This window comes from Limanda limanda, chromosome 4 (assembly GCF_963576545.1).
Source record: "Limanda limanda chromosome 4, fLimLim1.1, whole genome shotgun sequence".
Classification (NCBI taxonomy): Eukaryota; Metazoa; Chordata; class Actinopteri; order Pleuronectiformes; family Pleuronectidae; genus Limanda; species Limanda limanda.
The window spans coordinates 10,263,763-10,282,592 of record NC_083639.1 but is presented as its reverse complement, the minus strand read 5'-3'; the positions used below and the strand labels follow the sequence as shown (position 1 = coordinate 10,282,592).

The window sequence follows — 18,830 nt, the reverse complement described above, 5'->3', positions numbered from 1 at the left end:
GTGGAACCAGGACACCAGTGGACACAGGAGCTGGGTACGAACTCATGGGTAAGTTTGGCAGGCCGTTGTGTTGGCAGGACTTCAACCACCTATTCATTGCACAATATCTAATAATATGTAAATTTAATAACAAAAATGAACCATAACCATTTCAAATTAAATATTTAAAAACAAATGTGAATAAATTAAATTTAAAAAACATTTTTTTTTAAAACTGGCGCGCACATCCTGTGCAGAAGCCCATTGCGCACATCATGCGCAGAAACCCAGGAATTGTGCGCAGGTTTTTTAAAAGTTTTTTATTTTTAAATTTTTTTATTCATTTAATTTAATTTAATTTAAGTTGTAGCGATGGTGGATACTTGTGTATTCAAAACAAATGAGATGTTAAGAGACCTACCTCGAACATAAGAAACCGTCAAGTATATAAACTACAGGTCTATTAGAAGAATTTAGATAAACCATTAATATTAGAAGAAGAAAATTTCCTTCTCAAACTTCTCTGTTTACACCTTGATCATAACATAGCTTAAAACCCAAAGCAAAGAATTAAATCATTTCAACATGCATCAGTAGACATTCAATTATCTGAAATAGTTTTAATAAAACATACACTTGTGAAAGTGTAGGTGTGCTATGTCTTGAAAAACAGCTTGGGATTCCTATCACTTGTGCCCATGTACCAACTTTCTGGAGGCCAAGTATGAATTACGAAATGTGAGCAAGCCATCATCTAAAACATCCTCCTGGATGGGCTCCCTGTGAGAACAGACATGCTGCGGTGACAGACTTCAGTTAGAGTCAAAGATGAATCAAAAAAATAATAAATGATCAGGTGCACAATTCAGAAAGCACCGCAAAGTAGAGGCGGAGAAGAAAGAACAATATAGAGGTAAGAATCACCCCGATTGTGGACATCTTTAATGTTTATTTTTTTCGACAGGACATGATATGCTATCAGTACAGCTGATTTCAGACTTTATATATTTTTATTGTTTTTTTTGGCCTACAATTTTGTCTGCCTGTGTGTGCATCTGTATACAGTCCAAAAGTTATTGTGGATGCATGACAGTTTGCATGTGTGTTGGGGGCCACCAATTTGAAATCTCGCCTAGGGTGCCAACATTGCCAGGGCCGGCCCTGAGAGTTAGCATCACGATATCAATACTCATTCATTTAAATATCAACATTAAATGACATAAATACCACAGGAATCAATATAAGCAGCAGAAAACATAACAAGCTTTCAACAATGTTCCTACATTTTTTATTAAAGCAACCATTTTGAAAACCAGTTGGTGCAACTCAATGGGATTATCCCATTTTAATAAATACATTTCATAACAACCAGCACAGAAACCAGCACATTATCAGCATTTAACAGCAGCAGGTAACAACAGCAGCTTCATATTTTACTGTAGCATCATTTCAAACTTGAATTATAAGCCTGAATTGTAGCGGTTAGCATGCTGGATAAATACTGAGTTCAAGAGAGGGAGACATGACTTACCTCACACAAGGTCAGAGTGCAATAATAAACTGTCTTAAGCTTCATCAGCATCAAAGGCAGAGTCAAAAAGACAACAGCCAATCAGAGGTCTCCTGTCCTCCATGAGGAGCGGTTTGTTTGTAAAAAACCACATCCCTCTGTACAAGTCGAATTATGAACTGAATGGCATATTATATACAAACTGTAATAGTGTCTGTCAGAAGGAGATAACTTAAGCTTGTATTGGACTTTTGAGATATTATATTATGATCGTGTTCAGTTAACTTTTAGATAATTTTCGCTTAGTGAATCAATGTATATTTTGAAAGAAATGCATATAAGCATCCACATTTTGGTTATAGCCCAACCTATAATATAGTTGAACTTTTATCATGATATTTAAGACACTCACATGCAATTATAACTATGGTTATCAGTTCTGGAGTAACAAGTAAATTATTTGCTTCTGAAATGTGGTAACAGTTTAATAATGTTTTACATAAAAGGAAAAGTACAACCCAGGAGTTTTTCTCAACAGGAGTTTGACAGGTGGTTTATAACCTACATTTGAAATGCACATGTACAATGGATATGTGTATAGATTTACGTTTGACTCATCTGCTTGTCTGCTGCACATCAATTTTACTTCCTTGATCATATTTTATATAATTATCATTTATTCTTCTAGGGATAATCTCAGTACTTGGACATTTGTTATTTTTTGGGCGTGTCGATTTATTGATTTCTATTCTAGTCTTCTTCTGGCGCAGCTGATTCTCTCTAACCGAGAGGGGGCGCTGTGGAACCGCAGCTCACCGAGGAGGCCTCAGAAGAAGAAGTGTCTGTATTGTAAACACAGGGATATGGCTGACGAGAGGGCTGGAGGCGAAGACAACATCAACGACAACATGGGAAACCAGCTACAACTCTTACCAGGTGACAGTTCCACTCACAGAAACTCCGCTCGTCGCTTCACCTGCAGAGAGTTGATCTGCTCCCCGGCTAGCGGCTAGCTGACGTAGCATGGCTGCTCAGTAGGCCACTGTGCAGAGATCTCATCCTGACTGAAACCACTGCTTTCGCTTTCCCTTCATCTAAGAGCGTCCCTTTGATTTGTTGAGCTGATGAAGCTGCCACTGTGGTGTTAGTGAGCAGACACCCAGGGAGCTAACTATCCTCTCTGACAGCATCTTGTGTCTTTGTGCTATGACAGACAACGATGAAGAGGAGGAGGAAGATGGCATGGAGACTGAAGACCGAGACAGTGAGGAGGCAGAGAAGCCCAACATCATCACCTTCGATCAAAGTCTTCCCACATCCCATGCTGTGAGTGATGCCACAGGTCAACGTGTCATGACTTTCTACATATTCAATACCACACATGGGCAACTTCTATGGTGGCCCTGAAGTGCAAGAGACAACAAATCACAAAGCACAACAGCAATAAGAAAACACAATAACAAATTAGAAAACACAACGGTAGATAAAAAAACACTAATTTAGGAAACTCAACAAAAAGTAAGAACACAAAATGGCAAATAAGAACATGCTTTGTCAGCGTTTTCCTTTCCCCCTTACCCTTACTGTGATTTGTTGTTGTGTAATGATGTTGGGATTTGTACTCCAGGGCCACCAAACACCTTTCCAGTGTTTTTTAAAGCCTTCACAGAGCTGTGTTGTAAGTCCTCCGCATCTGTTGTGGTCATCTTGTGGTCATGTTGTGTTGTGCTGACTATGACCCCTGCCTGGACAGTATCTGGGTGCAGACATGGAGGAGTTTCACGGCCGCACAGTCCACGATGAGGACAGCTGTCAGACCATCCCTGTGCTGCCACACACGGCTGTGATGCTGGTGCCGGGACAGACGCTTCCTCTTCAGCTCTTCAGGCCACAGGAGGTCAGCATGATGAGGAGCGTCATCCAGAAAGACCGCACATTTGCTGTGCTCGCACACAGGTACAGGTTTATGGAATTCCCTCTGCAGAACATTGATGTTGATGTCTGACTGGATTCATCTGATGGATGGCACATTTTTGTATTATTATATGTTAAATGGACGTACCACTGATATACCACACACAAAATGTTGTTTACGAGTCATGATGAACATTCTGTGACACTTGGTGAAGCTTATTTAAAGACCTAGAGCTGTCGTCAGGGGTCACTCTGCTTCAGCCCAGAAATGATCACAATTTAAACAGAAAACCTGGTAAAGGGTAAATACCCACATCTGTCTAACTCCCTTCATACAGTGCAATGCTAAACATGTAGTGCTGTCTAATTTTAATGGCATTGTTTTATGTCTATTCCTGCAGTGATGCAAGTGACCTTGATCCAGAGTTTGGGACGACAGCTGAAATCTATGCATACCGGGAGGAGCAGGAGTACGGCATTGAAACAGTCAAAGTGAAAGCTGTGGGGAGGCAGAGGTTCAAGGTCCATGAGATAAGAACTCAAGCAGATGGGTAAGTTGAATTGGCCCCATAAACCAGGACTCTTATGAAATGTACACGTCGCTGAATAAAGACAAACATTGTGCCTCGGTTCTCACAATAGTCTTCAGGACTCAGAGTCATGCAGGCTTTCATAGTAATTGTTTGTCAGGGAGTCAGCTGTTTTCTGGATTACAAACTACACTGTAAGGTGTGTTTTAATCAGCCATTGTGTGGCGCTCCGTGTAACGACTAGACTTTCAGGTTCTGAATTACTCAAAAACAGTGGTCCCCTGCTTCACCTCTAGAGGGCACACTAACTCCTCATATCGCCTTAAACAGTGAAGAAGGGATCAGCCAGTCTCAACCACTTGTATTTATTTGTACAGCTCTTATTCACATTCACATGTTATTCAACATGCACGTTTGAGTTTTAGATCAGATTTATAGTTGTTCCTTAAAGATGAGTTTATGTTCATTCTTTTGAAGGGTTTTATTGTTCTTTGAATCAATGTGTTGCAATAAAATGCCACACAGCAATAAATAGCTAATTTAGCTGCTTATTCAATTGTTGTAGTCATACTATAGATCATGCGTGTGTACATCTTCCACTGCACAGGAAATTGTTACATCTTTTCCCCCATAAAACAGAATCCTCATTTCCGTCTTTATGTAGTTGTTATTCTATAAACCTCACAAATGGCTGGACATAATCCTGTTGACCTCTTGTTGTCCTGCAAGCCACGTTAATAAGTGTAGATTTCAAGATAACACTCATCAAATGCAAGCTGCTGTGGTGGCCACTGTGTAGTGATATTTCCTATATTTATTAGATTTTTTTTAATCGCATTTCACTGCCAAACAGGATAAATATAAATTATACCATGACACCATGTCTTGAATGCAAAAGACAATTCTACAGATTACTTTATTTATTTTAAAAATTAATGTTGCTAAATACTCTTGAAAAGAAAATAGATAAATATCAGACCATAAGACATACAGTGCCGATAGCATTTGGGATGATGACGTGAGGGAAAACTTCTTCATGCTGAGAAAAAGTACAACCCGCACCTTTTTATGATCACCTCACATTTACAAACATCCTGTCATACACCAGATATCTTCCAGCCAGCAACCAGTTGTTTAATCAATTTCTCATCTCCTCACTTTCATCTGACTTCTCTGTGCCATTTCACATTTCCCTCCCTCCCTCTCTGTTGTTCCACAGCCTCTTGTCATCATCTCCTTCTGTTTTTCTCCTCCAGGATCAGACAAGCCAAAGTACAGATCCTTCCGGAGCGAATCCTTCCAGATCCCCTGTCTGCCGTGCAGCTCGCGCCCCTCACCAGGCTCCACATGCACCCTTCTTCCAAACCCGCAACCCAGAGCTGCAAAAAGTCCCAGTGCTGGTGGACTAAATATCAACAGGTCAGACACACAAACGCACATCAGAACTGTACAGCAATCGTAAGAAACATGTTTTTTGCTATTGTACACTTCTGAACCAAAAACTGAGAATCTTAACTGTCCTAGTAAAATATAAGGCAATCATAACAATAACCATAACTATCATCTATCGTATTTCTCTTCAAATATTTTTTTTCAATTAATAGTCCATCCCAAGTCTCAGAATCCATGTTGACATCTTCTAATGTCTTGTTTTGTTTGACCGTCATTGTAAAGCCAAAGATAATCATATCACTATAATGTAAAATAAGGGAAATTAGCAAATCATCAAATGATTTAGCATCCTAAACAATTGATTGATTGTCAGACTTTAAACAAAAACAGATACACAAAGTTAAAGTGGTGTCAACGTGCAGGACAAATTTACTAAATTATTTGCCAAAATTAACTTCAAAAAGTACATTTATATCTAATATTTATATCTATACATATATATTTGTATAGAAGTTTGTTTGTTGCAATTATTTGATATCTTAAAGCATAACATAACGTTTTAGTGTCCTTTTTGTTCTTTTTGGCAGCAGAAAAAGGCCACCTCCTTCTTCAGTTTAACCATGGCACGCATACATATGTTACTATGGTCTGTCCACATACTTTGACCATGTCATACATGTCAGTAATAGCGAGAAAGCAAGGCAAGGAAACCGAATGTTGGGTCCTTCAGTAAGAATCAGATCAGATTGACTTGACTAATGGTTCGACTGTTGTTCATTACAGAGGAAGTTTCACTGTGCCAGTCTGACGCCGTGGCCGCCCTGGGTCTATGCACTCTATGACTCTGTGAGTTAATCAGCCCCATGTTCACGCCCTGGAATTTCCTCGGTACACAAACACCACACGCCTGCCAATGTAAACCACGTTGATTTCTGGCTTTTGTGTTCCACCTCACAGGAGTCGCTCATGAACAGAGTGAAGAAACATCTCCACGAATGGGACGAGAATCTGAAGGATGATTCCCTCCCTAGAAACGCCGTAGGTCAGCCTCTGTTCTTTTTTATTACAGATGGATCACAGATGTATACAAACACACACACACACACACACACGTGTCCACTCACACGCTTGCCTCTTTGTTTCTGTTCTTTGTGCTTTCTTTTCTTTCATCCCTCCTTCTCTCACTCCTACCTGTTTTCTGTCAGACTTCTCCTACAGAGTGGCGGCCTGCCTGCCCATAGACGATGCTCTGCGACTCCAGCTGTTGAAGATAGGCAGTGCCATCCAGAGACTCCGCTGTGAACTGGACATCATGGACCGGGTAAGGAAAACGTCCCAGGTGACCCCCCCCTCAACCCTGCTCCAACACACCAAACTTTGAGTCTTGTTTTTACCCTGCAGCCTCAGCTATCGTTTCCCTCTTGGTTTGATTTGTGCTGTAAGAGTCTGTGTTGTTTTGAGTGTATCTGTTTCTGCCTCTGATGTTCTCCGGTTTATATAACCATGAGTGACGGGAGGGGACAAGTGTGTTGACACTCAGTTGACCTTCACAACCAAAAGAGTGTCTACATTCTTAAGTTCGAGATAAGTAAAGAGAGTTTGATTAATTCCTGTAACAATACATTTTAAAAGACAAATAGTCCACGCACAATATACATCAGAGTCATTATCAACATCTAATTCCTCAGCAGTCAGATCCTACAGTAAAGTCTATACTGTGCATAGTGACTATATCCATGTGTTGTCTGAAATTCCAATGTGACGGTGAGTTGGATCCAGATTAAAGAAGCTGTTCTTACTTTATCTTTCCTTCCTCTCCTCTCCGCTAACATCCACATTTCAATATAAACAGTACAATGCAGTCTGGCCTCTGTCGTGCTGGTTTCACTCAGTCCTGTGTGTCAGGGCAGATACAGGTTCTTTTCAGCCACAGTTGCCCTGGGACTGCATCCTCAATCCATCACTGTGGTGCACACTGAAATATTTAGACAACAACTGGATTGATTGCCATTTGTCAGCCCCATAATGAATCATAATAACCTTTGTTAACCTTTCCTCTTGTGCCATCATTAGATCAAAACTTTCCCGCCCTAGTTGGGCATGTTTGTTAAAACAAGGGTGAGAGGTGTCATGTGGTCTTCATCATGAAAGAGAAGGTTAAAACAGGTTTTACTTCAGGCATAAATAATATTGCATTATAGATGTACAATAACCGACAGGTACTTGAAACACAGATTTCACAATGGTATGTAGCTGAAGTGGAATCAGATTTTTTTTGCCAGGGATCATAAACATTTATCAATCAAAGAAATTATTTTACATTGAACTCTCGGTATGATTTAACTTTGGATTCTATAATGACAGAAATGACAAATATTTCCCTGTGAAGAAGGCCAGTCTCACTGTAACCTAATCACAGACGTTAAGAGAGTGAGACACAAGCTCCAAACACAAAGTACCATGGTAGCATTACCAGAAGCAGTAAAGCTGTCGCTGGATGTGTGTCTGCCCATCGTCTGCTCTGCTCCTTGGTCCCACTGAAGATCTGACCTCATGTCGCCCAGCTAACTGTCTGATTGGTTACTAGGATCCTCAGTGAGAACAATTTGACATCTGTATATCCTGTAAACACTTCCCTTTATTATCTCCTCCTCAGTGCACGTCCCTGTGCTGTAAGCAGTGCCAGGACACAGAAATCACCACCAAAAACGAGATCTTCAGGTGAGGAACATTGTTTTTTTTGTTTTTGCTTCAAAGCTCCTACGTCAGTATTGTGATATGCTGTAGGTTAATTTGTCCGAATTCCTCTCAGAACAGTGTTAACAAAAGCTTCAAGAGACTTGACATTTTGTTTGAAATAAGTAAATAATCATCGGTGATATTACACTTGACGGTGTCCCAACTTCTTCCATCTGGCAGGTTACCAAAACAGAGGGCTAAAAAGCCAGTACTGCTTATATTGTCTAATAATCAGCTCTGACAGCCCTCTCACATCAAACAGGAAGTCATTTAATTCTGTAATAACGTCAAAAGTATAACATGATGCCACATTTTATACTCCTGCATTCACAAAGGTCTTTCCCTGAAGTATTTGCAATCAAGGAGTTGTACATCTTTACTTTATTTTTGCTCAAAGACAGAAACCTTGACTTTTCAGTGCATTTGACCTTTTAGCATTTTTATTAATAGAAAAACACCTGAGCTGTTTCTGCAGTTCACAGTTTCATCCAGATAATCTCAGTGAGTGATTCTGTGTTGAATATGGTTTCTGAGGAAGATATTAGAAATGTTATTATTCTTTCAAAGCACACTACCTCTGAATAATGACAATACATATATAATATTTAAGGGGTAATGAATTTTCCATTAGGGACCCACACTTCAACTGGACTAAAGTAAAAGACTCCTGGAGAAAATGACTTAAAGTAAAGTTTCTGCTGCTGACTGTACAACAATCCAGTCTTTAGTATGACGTTGCATAGGTGGAGAAAGTGCTCTCCGAGCGCTCTTCAAGTTTGAGATTTGTTTACTCCGTCTAGCTCTGTTTTTGGTCTCCACCAAAAATATCTTGTCCTCCAGTGACCAAGTCTCTACTTAGAGAATGTACTGTGTCTTTATCGAAGCTCGTTCCACCCAGACAAGTAATGTGCAGCAACACAGAAACAAAACAAAGACACTAAAGACTCTCTGTAGCGCAGAAGAATCTGTGCATGTGACGATTTTACTTTGATTTATCAGTGACACGCTACATTACACAGTCATTGTTAATTTTACAATATTGATTATAGCTTATATACAGCATACCATAAAAACATCCCAGGCTGTATAACATCAAATGATTTCTGTACTTTCAATTGCAAAACTGAAACTACACAATACTTATTCTGACATTAGTGCTAATGACTGAAATGTAACATCAGTTTACAGTTTTTCATCATACACACTTAATGCACATATTTACCTTGGCACTGTATGTTGCATCTTAAAATAACCCTGTTTACTTGTTTTGTGGATTTGAATAATGCACAAGTTTATTGTCTATGTATTGAATTCTTGGTTTACAGTGGATGCAGATGTAAAATTTCGATTTTGGCATTTCCTACTGAGTTTGATACCTTTTTATGAAGTCTCCGTTCCGTCTCATTGGATCGTTCTGATATTTCCTTTTTGGCTAAGCTGTTTAATAAAATGGTAACTGCTGCTGCTGACATCCTCCACCTGCCTCTCCTCTCTCTGCAGCTTGTCTCTGTACGGCCCCATGGCGGCGTACGTCAACCCTCACGGCTACGTCCATGAAACCCTGACTGTCTACAAAGCCAACAACCTCAACCTGGTTGGCAGGCCATCCACACTGCACAGCTGGTTTCCAGGGTAACTCTGCCGTACTAATGCCATTAAGCTCTCTTCCCCCACCCAGACTTGTGAATAATACAACACATAACACACAAAGTACATTGAATGACTCAGACCTGTCACTGTGATTATCAGTGCTTTTGTAAATGTGTCCTCTTAAATGAGACTTGAGTGAGACCTCACTGCCTCTGACACATTGCATTGAAGGTCCAGCTTTAATCCATTCTGATGTTGCCCACTGCCTGAAATTCAAAGTCTTTGGCATCACTGTGTTTTATCATGAACAGTAATGTCGTTTATTTTTGATGGAACATCTGTTCCTTTTTGTTTGTGGTCCAAGGTTATTGTCAAACTATCAAATATGACTATTGATCTAATAAAATGACATCTAGTTTTAGTTCCTTTTAATAATGCAGTTGCACATGTGTGAAGATTAGTATTCTCTCATGATTGGAAAGTAATTAAAATATACATTTCAAGAGAACCTGACAAGATGCTGATCAGTGGAATATTTGGTTTATGATAAGAGAATTAAATTGATCTGCATTGATCAATATGTTGATCTATTGCTATTATACATTTTCATTTATTAGGACGCTGGGATCCTGGTGCACTCTGACATAAGTTGGCTGTTGTATTTATAAAATACTTATCATCAAAGATGGCATTGAGGATTCGTAATGAAAAATATATCCATGAAATGTGAATTAAAGCTTTTGATGCACATACTGTAGGTTTTGATCAGTGGCAAATGTTTGTTACTTCACAAAGGTGTTTGACCTTCATGTGCAGAAGCTGTTTTCATATTTATTATAAACGTTTCTCTGAGCTCACTTTACATGTGAGTTTGTGATTCCTGCATGAGATGAGAAGTTCTCAAGACTTGTGAGTCACATACAGACGGGGATTTCAGGAATCATTACACTGATTTCTTGAATCATATCTGTAGACGATTGTGACATATGTTGCCCTGTTCTTCTGCCGTCAGGTACGCCTGGACTATCGCTCAGTGCCGGACTTGCAGCTCTCACATGGGCTGGAAGTTCACTGCCACCAAGAAGGACTTGTCTCCGCCTCGATTCTGGGGTCTGACCCGCTCTGCAATGCTTCCCCGCATCCCCCAGGTGGAGGGCGAGGAGGAGGAGGGGAGGGGCAGCTCTCGCCTCTTCACTCTGTGACGTCAGTCCAGGAAACCCGCCTCCTCATCAAGTCTGGATCTTCAGCCGCTCTCTATAGCTGCGATTACCATTAGTAATCAATGCATCACTCCTGTCACCCCTGGCAGCAAATCCATCATATTAGTGAAAAGGTCTGTCGGCCAGGATGGAGGCGATGATTGTTCTAAAAGGTTCTTAAATGAGAAGGCAGTGGTGCGACGACACTATGCGCTGTGATTAAGTGAGACGGAAATGGAAAGACTGATTCTATACGCTGTGACATCCCAGCATGCAGCTCCACTTTTAGCCATTTTCTTGGTATTTACAACACACGCACATACAAACACAAAGGCTATGCTTAATGTTTCATTTCCCCTCAAATCTCTATAATGGAGGGTGTAACTGTCTGTAGTTGAGATCATCATCGACAGGTAAGCTGCGTTAGACAACCTCCCCAAACAGTAAATCCACTTAGCAGTCCGATCGCTTTGCGGCTTATCAGATGTGTTTTTTGTCATTTCGGCTGCTGTTGGTCAGTGGAGGAAACTGTCTGAATGAAAGTGCCCTCATGTCAGTGTAGATCGAACACGATAGGAGAAATTTTGAATATCGGAATTATATCGGATGTATTTTTGTATGCAAGAAAATCGGAAACAGATTTAACGTCCATCATTCATGTGTGGAGAGTTTTATTTATTGTCACACCAGTTTTGTGTAATAAACAAAAACACTGAGGTGAAAATGATGATAGTGTGTAACATACTTGATATAATTGGTGTGTTTTTTGTATTCACGGCCATTTTCGTGTCAGATGATGCGAGTCAGGAGTCAAATGCGTCATCCTTGTTTGCACAGGTGAAATTTTTAAGACGTCTCCTGGCAGACTGTTTTCTTTTTGTAAAGGTCAGAGCTAATGAGGACAGAGTGAGACGAGCCTTCTTTATTGTAGTTTGTTCATTGTGTGTGGCAGATTAGAAAGCTGTGCCTACGCTCCAGCTCAGTGTCTTCTGACAAATGTGATAAGGCAGCGGAACGCAAGCTTGAGTGAAAGATTAAAAATGGCACAATGATGATGAGACTTCTGATTTAATTTCATGTTTTTTCAGTTTTGTCTTTGTTTCATAGTCTCACAAGATTCAGGATCTTACTTGGGATAATATCCTAAGGCGCTGGCTCACGTTTGTATAAGTGTAAATGTAAATAAGAGGCAATTATAGCATTGGTTGGGTAATATAACTGCTGTTCTACTGTTTGTAGAAAACTGACTCTTATTTCCCAAATCTCACATGTTGGACTTAACTCTTGTTGTCAGTAAGCAGTTGACTTGAACTCAATGAGAAAACACCTGGAATCTGAAGGTGTTGTTCTGTCTAATGAAATGTTTTAGGATTTTTGCCCCAAGCAAAGAGAATTAGATGAGACGATCGGTACCACTTATATATTTAAGATGAATATAAAAACTTAAGTGGCTCCTTGCTGTAAAGTTATCATCTAACTTTCTCTGTCAAAGCAAATGTCAAACTGTCCTTTAAAGGAAAACAAATGAGAATTTATTGGTTTTGTTGAATCTTTTCATTGATCCTTATATTCTTGTGGTAGTACCTCAGAAATCTAAAAAAGTGAGCTTCTTAAAAAAATACTTAAATTAAAAAAAATTAAGAAATCTTGTTCAAACATTTACTTCTCAAGTTTGATGTCATATCACCTAATCATTAAGAAGAGTTTTCACCAAAAGAATCATTCATAGAATCTTGTGTAACATCTCTTTTGGTCAAATTCTCTTGTCATATCACTAGTTCTGTGTTTGCCAGGCTGTCAGACTTTCATTCATCCCAACAATGAAATGCTTCACTGAAGAAATCAATCAGTGGTGTGGTTCCAAATAAAGGCTCTGCTTGTTCTTCCATTACACCCCCTGTACCACAGAATGAAATAAACATCCAGTTATTATCCTGTGAACCTGTTCTCATTCTCATGTGTTTGTCACCAGAGATGTTGTGTACACGGATCAGACACAACATTAAAACATGTGACTGGTCTGAAGCCGGTTTCGGTTACAGGGACGGCAATGTAAGGACATTTTGGCGGATCTTTGCTTTGAAGGCTCAGATTACAGTTAGCATAAAGGTTGGGGTATTTAGTTGTGCTGGTTAAGGTTATGCTAAGGGAATATAGGGGAATATTGTATGTCAACTTGAAGGGCGCTCAGAAAGGACATATCTCCACCGAGGCTGACAGGCCACCATATTGCATGCATTGATAAAGCCCATTTATCTAGAACGCCTCCAAAACTAACCCAACAGCTCCCTTATGAAACTATTCAGTTCACAAGATCTAGATCTTTATTTGGATCTCATAAATTTCAGTCCCATAAAAATGCCCGATTTTTTTTTATCTTAATCCATGAATTATTCTCTAAGAAACCTTTAACAATGTCTTGCAAAAGAATGTGAAAAGAAATCTTAAATCTGCGCCTTTGTCCAGATGAGTTCTTTCATATAATAACAAAGTGCTGCTAATAGATGCACTGTATGAATGTGTGTGTGAATGGGTTCATGTAAAACTGTGCTGTAAAGAGCTTCATGTGGCCATGAAGACTAGAAAAGCGCTATATAAATACAAAAACCATTTACCATTTAATAGCCCGTGTTCCATCCTCCACCAAGTTGCATGGAAATCTAATAACCTGATTGGTTGAGGTAAAGAGGGTCCTCACAAAGACTGAAGAAAAGTGGATGTGTGTGTGCGTGTCGAGATAAATCATTTCCATTTGACAAGTAGGTCAAAGGTTCTATGATGTCTAATTGCACGTGTGTCTTCTTGTGTTTGTGGGCTTTCTTATGTCTGCATATGTTTGAATTGTAATCATCTCTCATGCACATACACGTGGATGGAGAATCTTTGTATGTAGGCACAGCGAGGGTCTAATGAGCCCCCGAGAGCTGGAGAGGAGACACGTTGCCCACTGGGCTTCACTGATGACTCGGGCGTGAGGATCCCTCCGACAAAAACATTTCTAGTAATAGTTGTGGCTCATGAACACATGCATGCAACATGATTTCTCATCTCTCAGATCAGCTTGGTGTCCTTGATAATTGTTTTTGGCATCAGAAATCATTATGTATCGTTTTTTTGCTTTATGCGACTGTTTGTAATGTGTTGAATTGTCTGTTAAATCTGTGCTTCACCTTGAACAACTACTCCCGGAAATGAGTTTGCTAGTCTGTTATTTTGAAAAACAACTTTACTGTCATCACGTTAACTCATAGTTATTCCTTAACTAATATTGAGTTTCCAAGAGCCTGAAGTGAGGCCTTCAAACTACTTGTAACAGCAGCAAATCCTCACACTGGAGAAGCAAGAACCAGTAAATAAGAGTCTACATTTTATGCAGCTTGGTTGGATTTAAGGGTACTGTTAGGCCTTGGTGGAGCTAAGCGCTCTACTCAGGACCATTTGAGTTTCAAGGTTGAATCATGCTTTATTTAAATCATCCCCTCTTCTTATTTCCTGTCAAAAGTCTCCTTTATCTGATCTGACAGTTTTACCATGGATTCAATTCCTAAACGATGTTGAACCATTGCTCTCCTCATGGCTCACGGTCAGCCCCAGCACATCTTCTTGTTAAAGCTATTTTTATTAGCAACTTCCCTTTTCCAGGTACCCATCTCTGCCTCCTTTCATTTACTCGTAGAAACTCGTAGAAATCTTCTATAATGTTTCTTTTATGTAAACTCTATCAGATGATGCTGTCAGTTGCTTCACTGTGGACCTGAGGAGGAGTTTGTTTTGCATGTTTAAGTGATGCAAGCACACATTGTTCTCTTTTATATTCAATTACAATCAGTGTTCATGTTGCAAAAACTGCCTAGTTAATTATTTCTTATTTAAATACAATTATTCTGGCTTATGCAATGTCCTTATCGGTTTAATCACAACTGAAGATGTCTATGTATAAATACAGTTAAACAACTGTCTTTGTTTGATCCTGGACCTATATTTCAATGTTGTGTTACAGTGTAAAATGTATATTTTTCTCTGATGAGGACACAGTTTACATCAAATTAGTGAAAGGATCCTGAACAATAGTCTTTGAGTTGTGTGCTCTCTTCTCTCTGTCATTAGAAGTAATCATATTTCCTTCTGCCTGTGAAAAATTACTCATCTTTGAATCTTTTTAAGGAGGGTGGGCTTCCGAGTAATTGGACCTGAGGCTGAGTTGAATAATTTCTATAAGTTACGAAGGAACGAGCTATCTATAGATCTGCTGGAACATTATTAGCAGAAATCAGGTAATTGTAGCAGCCAATGTTAAATGGCTGCTTATTGGCTAATTTTCTCTGAAGCAGGATCTAATCCAGAGAAGTACTTGAAACAGGGATGACGTGGCTTGTAGTCAATTAAGATGTTTGTTGATTCTAACACATACACATACACTCATGTCTTTTCATGTTCTCTGCTGGCATTAACTATAATTACATTCATTAGTGCCGTCAGGAACAGTGGAAAGTATTTAGGTTGATCAGTCCTCATCAGACCCATATGTGGTCTGATAAGGGGATGAGCACAACAGGCTGTTTATGGCCGAGTCTGTTCCTCTCTCTGTTTGGTGAAGACAAGAGTAAACAGTGGCAGTAGACAACACAAACGTTTCAGGAAATAATTTCAGTGACTCAACTTTAACATCATTTTTTAAGCTTTTCACTTTACTTAGTTTTCTCAAAAATGTTTTTATAGAATAGTCAGATAGAATGAAGGAGAAGTGTGAAATCTATATCCTCACTACCATCCAGAAATCTGAGAAACACCCAATGGTTGACATGTGGAATTAAATGATATATAATATAATACTGGAGAAAAGAGATAATCATTCAGAAAAGCTAGAGTGAAACACTGAAAGGCTTGACTTCATTTTATTTACGACAGCACTTCTTCTGCTGATCAATGTCCAAGCAGCAGGAGGCAGATTAGATTTTGCCAGATGTTGGTGGACTCCTCTTCATCAGCAGAAACTTTGTTCATCACTTACACTGACAGAAACCTGCTGGTGTAACAACTTAAATGATTTACCCGTGTTTACCAGTTTAGTGCTAAAACCATATGAGCTGTGGCTTGCATGTGGATTAAAGGATTCCTCTTACAATGCTGTTATCATGCGGCTGATTATTTTTATATTTGATCAATAATAATCATGAAAAGCACAGAGTAAAATATGTAGACTGAATCTGCCTCAGTAAAACTAACACAAACCTTTCCATTTGTTCTGCTCACTTCCACTGTTGGAATTATTCACTCTATCGCTTTGACAAATGATTTGCCTCTAGTCTGATCTAATTACAGAGCTTTCGTTTCCCAATTCTACAAAATAATGGCAGAAAGAAAATGTTTCTCATTGGCTGATTTCAGGTTTGACTGAAATCAGAATCAAAATGTTTTACTTTGATAAAACCTTTTTACTCTGAGCTGTATACTCACCAAGATGTGGCTGAAGTGAAACAGGACATGTTGTGTAACACCATCATGCTTAGTCTCAGGGTTGTCAAGCAGCTATAGCACATACCATTTACACCAGGCTTGAGTCTGGCTAGTATCTTTTCCATACGTAACAATGATAAGATGAAGAAAATCATTTTTTAAGTGAATATATTACAGATGAAGCTCAGGTGTCCTGTTGCAAACAACCAGTTTGCTGAACAGTCTTTGAATGTTATTGTCATAATCTCTCACTTTGACATATAAACAAATGGTCTATATACATGTACATCATTTATATACAATATATACGTTGAGGGCCAAAATGCTGAGGCCACTTTCTCATTCATGTGAATGTGGTCTCAGACTTTTGGAATCTTTTTAAACACAAGTAAATGAGACGATGCATTAGTGAGAATATGATTTTACTACACATTTGCTTTCTTTTGTTGGGGTTATAGCATAAACCATATTGTACAAATGCCATCACTCAGTGGGCGACCTCGTGTTCTTTTAAGAGAGACAAAATATTTATCCAAGTGACAAATGTAGTTCACAGCTTTTTAAACACACAGTTCTTATTTTACAGCTTGTTTGAGGCAGACACATTCTGTGTTTCAAACTTTAAACAATGACCTTGTATTTATTATCTTATATTAATAAAAAAAAACACTGTTGTTTTTTTAAGAAACTAACTTCATTTAAATTTTTACTTATTTGAACTCAACTCAAAGGACTGTGGTATTTTTTAAAGTCCTGTAGTGTATAAACTGGTATTTGCTCTTAATTCCACTCATGCAAAGAAGGCCAGATTTGCATAGACATAAAATAACAAAACACTAAGACACACCTAGATTCTTCATACTTTACTCATTGACTGAATCTGTGTGAAGATGAAAGTGTTTATTGAGCTTCTCTCAAATGCAAAGAATATTTTTACACAGCAAAAGATCTGTCAACGTCTTAACTTGATTCACGCTACAAGACAAAGAAGGATGAACAGAACCTCAGTGTCCAACTTGCTTTTGAATTCTGTCAACCTCCAACACCTGGAGCACAGTTTTCATTCATGAAGAGCCCAATTCTGTCTTTTGGGGACTACTTCAATGACAAACCATCTTTACATGTCAAAGACCCAGAGAGACTAATTTCGTCCTGTCCTCACATTTCCAGTTCAGAAGAACACAGGGAGTTCAGATGCTCTGCAGGACCTACACGTTTCAATGCAGGACTTTCCCCCCCTTTTCTAGACTTGTTGTCCTTATTTGGGCTCGGAGACATTTTTGAAGCTCATGTACAATGTGCTGACCAGCGTCGCCTCGTCCTGCATTGAATCGCCGGTGGACTCTCGCGGACACATGAGTGTGACCAGCCTTTTGGGAATCTGGTCGCTGAACACCAGGTAGATGACGGGGTTCGCGCAGCTGTTCAGACTGGCCAGCAACATCAGGATGGTGAAAATCGCATCTGGAAGAAGAGGAGAACCGCAAAGTGTCACAACGTTGCAAAGAAGAACAATTTGATACTTATTAAAGAGTCGGGGATTTTGCGCGTAATTACGCACACATGAGAGCGCGCCGGGGCCCCAACTTTACTGTTAACAAGGGTCAGGAAGATCCCCCAAAGCAAATGACACAATCAAAAACAATGAAACTGAGAAACCAGTCCGAATCATTTAATGACTTACTTTCTTTTGGGGCATGTGTGTCCCAGGCGGACCAGAGCTGGACGGTGAAGAAGGGAGCCCAGCAGACGATATAAGCCAGCACGATAAACACTGTCATCTTCAGCGTCTTGACTCTGGCTCTGGACATCCCGGCCACGCTGCTGGCTCTGGATGGAACACCGAGCCGCTGGATCTTCTGGTACAGGTTGATCTGGATGGCCTGGCAGATGCGCACTTGGCAAAAAACAATCGTGATGACGGGTAAAACAAAAATGACCAGCGTGGTCCAGGTGACGTAAGTCTGCAGTCCCCACGGCTGGACGAAGTTCGCCCAGCAGTCGAACACCCCGGGAGCCACCTCGACCTGTGAGAAGATGAAGACCTGCGGCAGGCTGCCCAGCAGAGAGACGCCCCAAGCCACGCACACCGGGATGTTCAGTCTCGTCCGGGAGCGCTGGAACTTCACCATCGGCTTGCACACAGCTTGGTATCTGTCCACCGTCATCACCACGATCATGTAGGTGGACGAGAACATGCCCAGGACCTGCAGGTACTTCACCAGGCGGCACACCAGGTCGGGCCCCACGAATCTGTCCGTGATGTCCCACATGAGCTGGGGACACACCTGGAAGAAGGCGACCACCATGTCCGCGAGGCACAGGTGGAACACGAAGACGCGCATCCGGGACATCTGCTTGCGTTGTCTCCAGAGGCCGACGAGCACCGAGGTGTTGAGGATGGAGGCGCAGACGAAGATGACGCTGAGCAGAGCGATCTCCACCACGGCCAAGCCCTCGTCCCGCGGCAGGTCCTGCACAGAGCCGCTGTCATTCAGAGGACACATCGTGCCCGGGTGG

The 18,830-nt window shown here is 40.2% G+C and overlaps 2 protein-coding genes across 2 annotated transcripts; one reads left to right on the top strand and one right to left on the bottom strand.

Moving 5' to 3' along the window:
• The first annotated feature begins 2,341 nt into the window (after positions 1–2,341).
• crbn (cereblon) lies at positions 2,342–12,794 on the top strand. The gene is made up of 11 exons (XM_061069561.1): positions 2,342–2,425; positions 2,703–2,815; positions 3,243–3,445; positions 3,805–3,954; positions 5,190–5,352; positions 6,109–6,171; positions 6,283–6,367; positions 6,531–6,646; positions 7,982–8,046; positions 9,565–9,696; positions 10,667–12,794. The coding sequence occupies exons 1-11, from the start codon at positions 2,353–2,355 to the stop codon at positions 10,854–10,856; spliced, it is 1,353 nt and encodes a 450-aa protein (XP_060925544.1). The 5' UTR covers positions 2,342–2,352; the 3' UTR covers positions 10,857–12,794.
• A 4,774-nt stretch (positions 12,795–17,568) lies between these two features.
• LOC132999672 (vasopressin V2 receptor-like) lies at positions 17,569–18,817 on the bottom strand. The gene is made up of 2 exons (XM_061069412.1): positions 17,995–18,817; positions 17,569–17,774 (listed from the first exon to the last, which is right to left on the bottom strand). Exons 1-2 carry the CDS (start codon positions 18,815–18,817, stop codon positions 17,569–17,571), a joined length of 1,029 nt encoding a protein of 342 aa, XP_060925395.1.
• Positions 18,818–18,830: the final 13 nt, after the last annotated feature.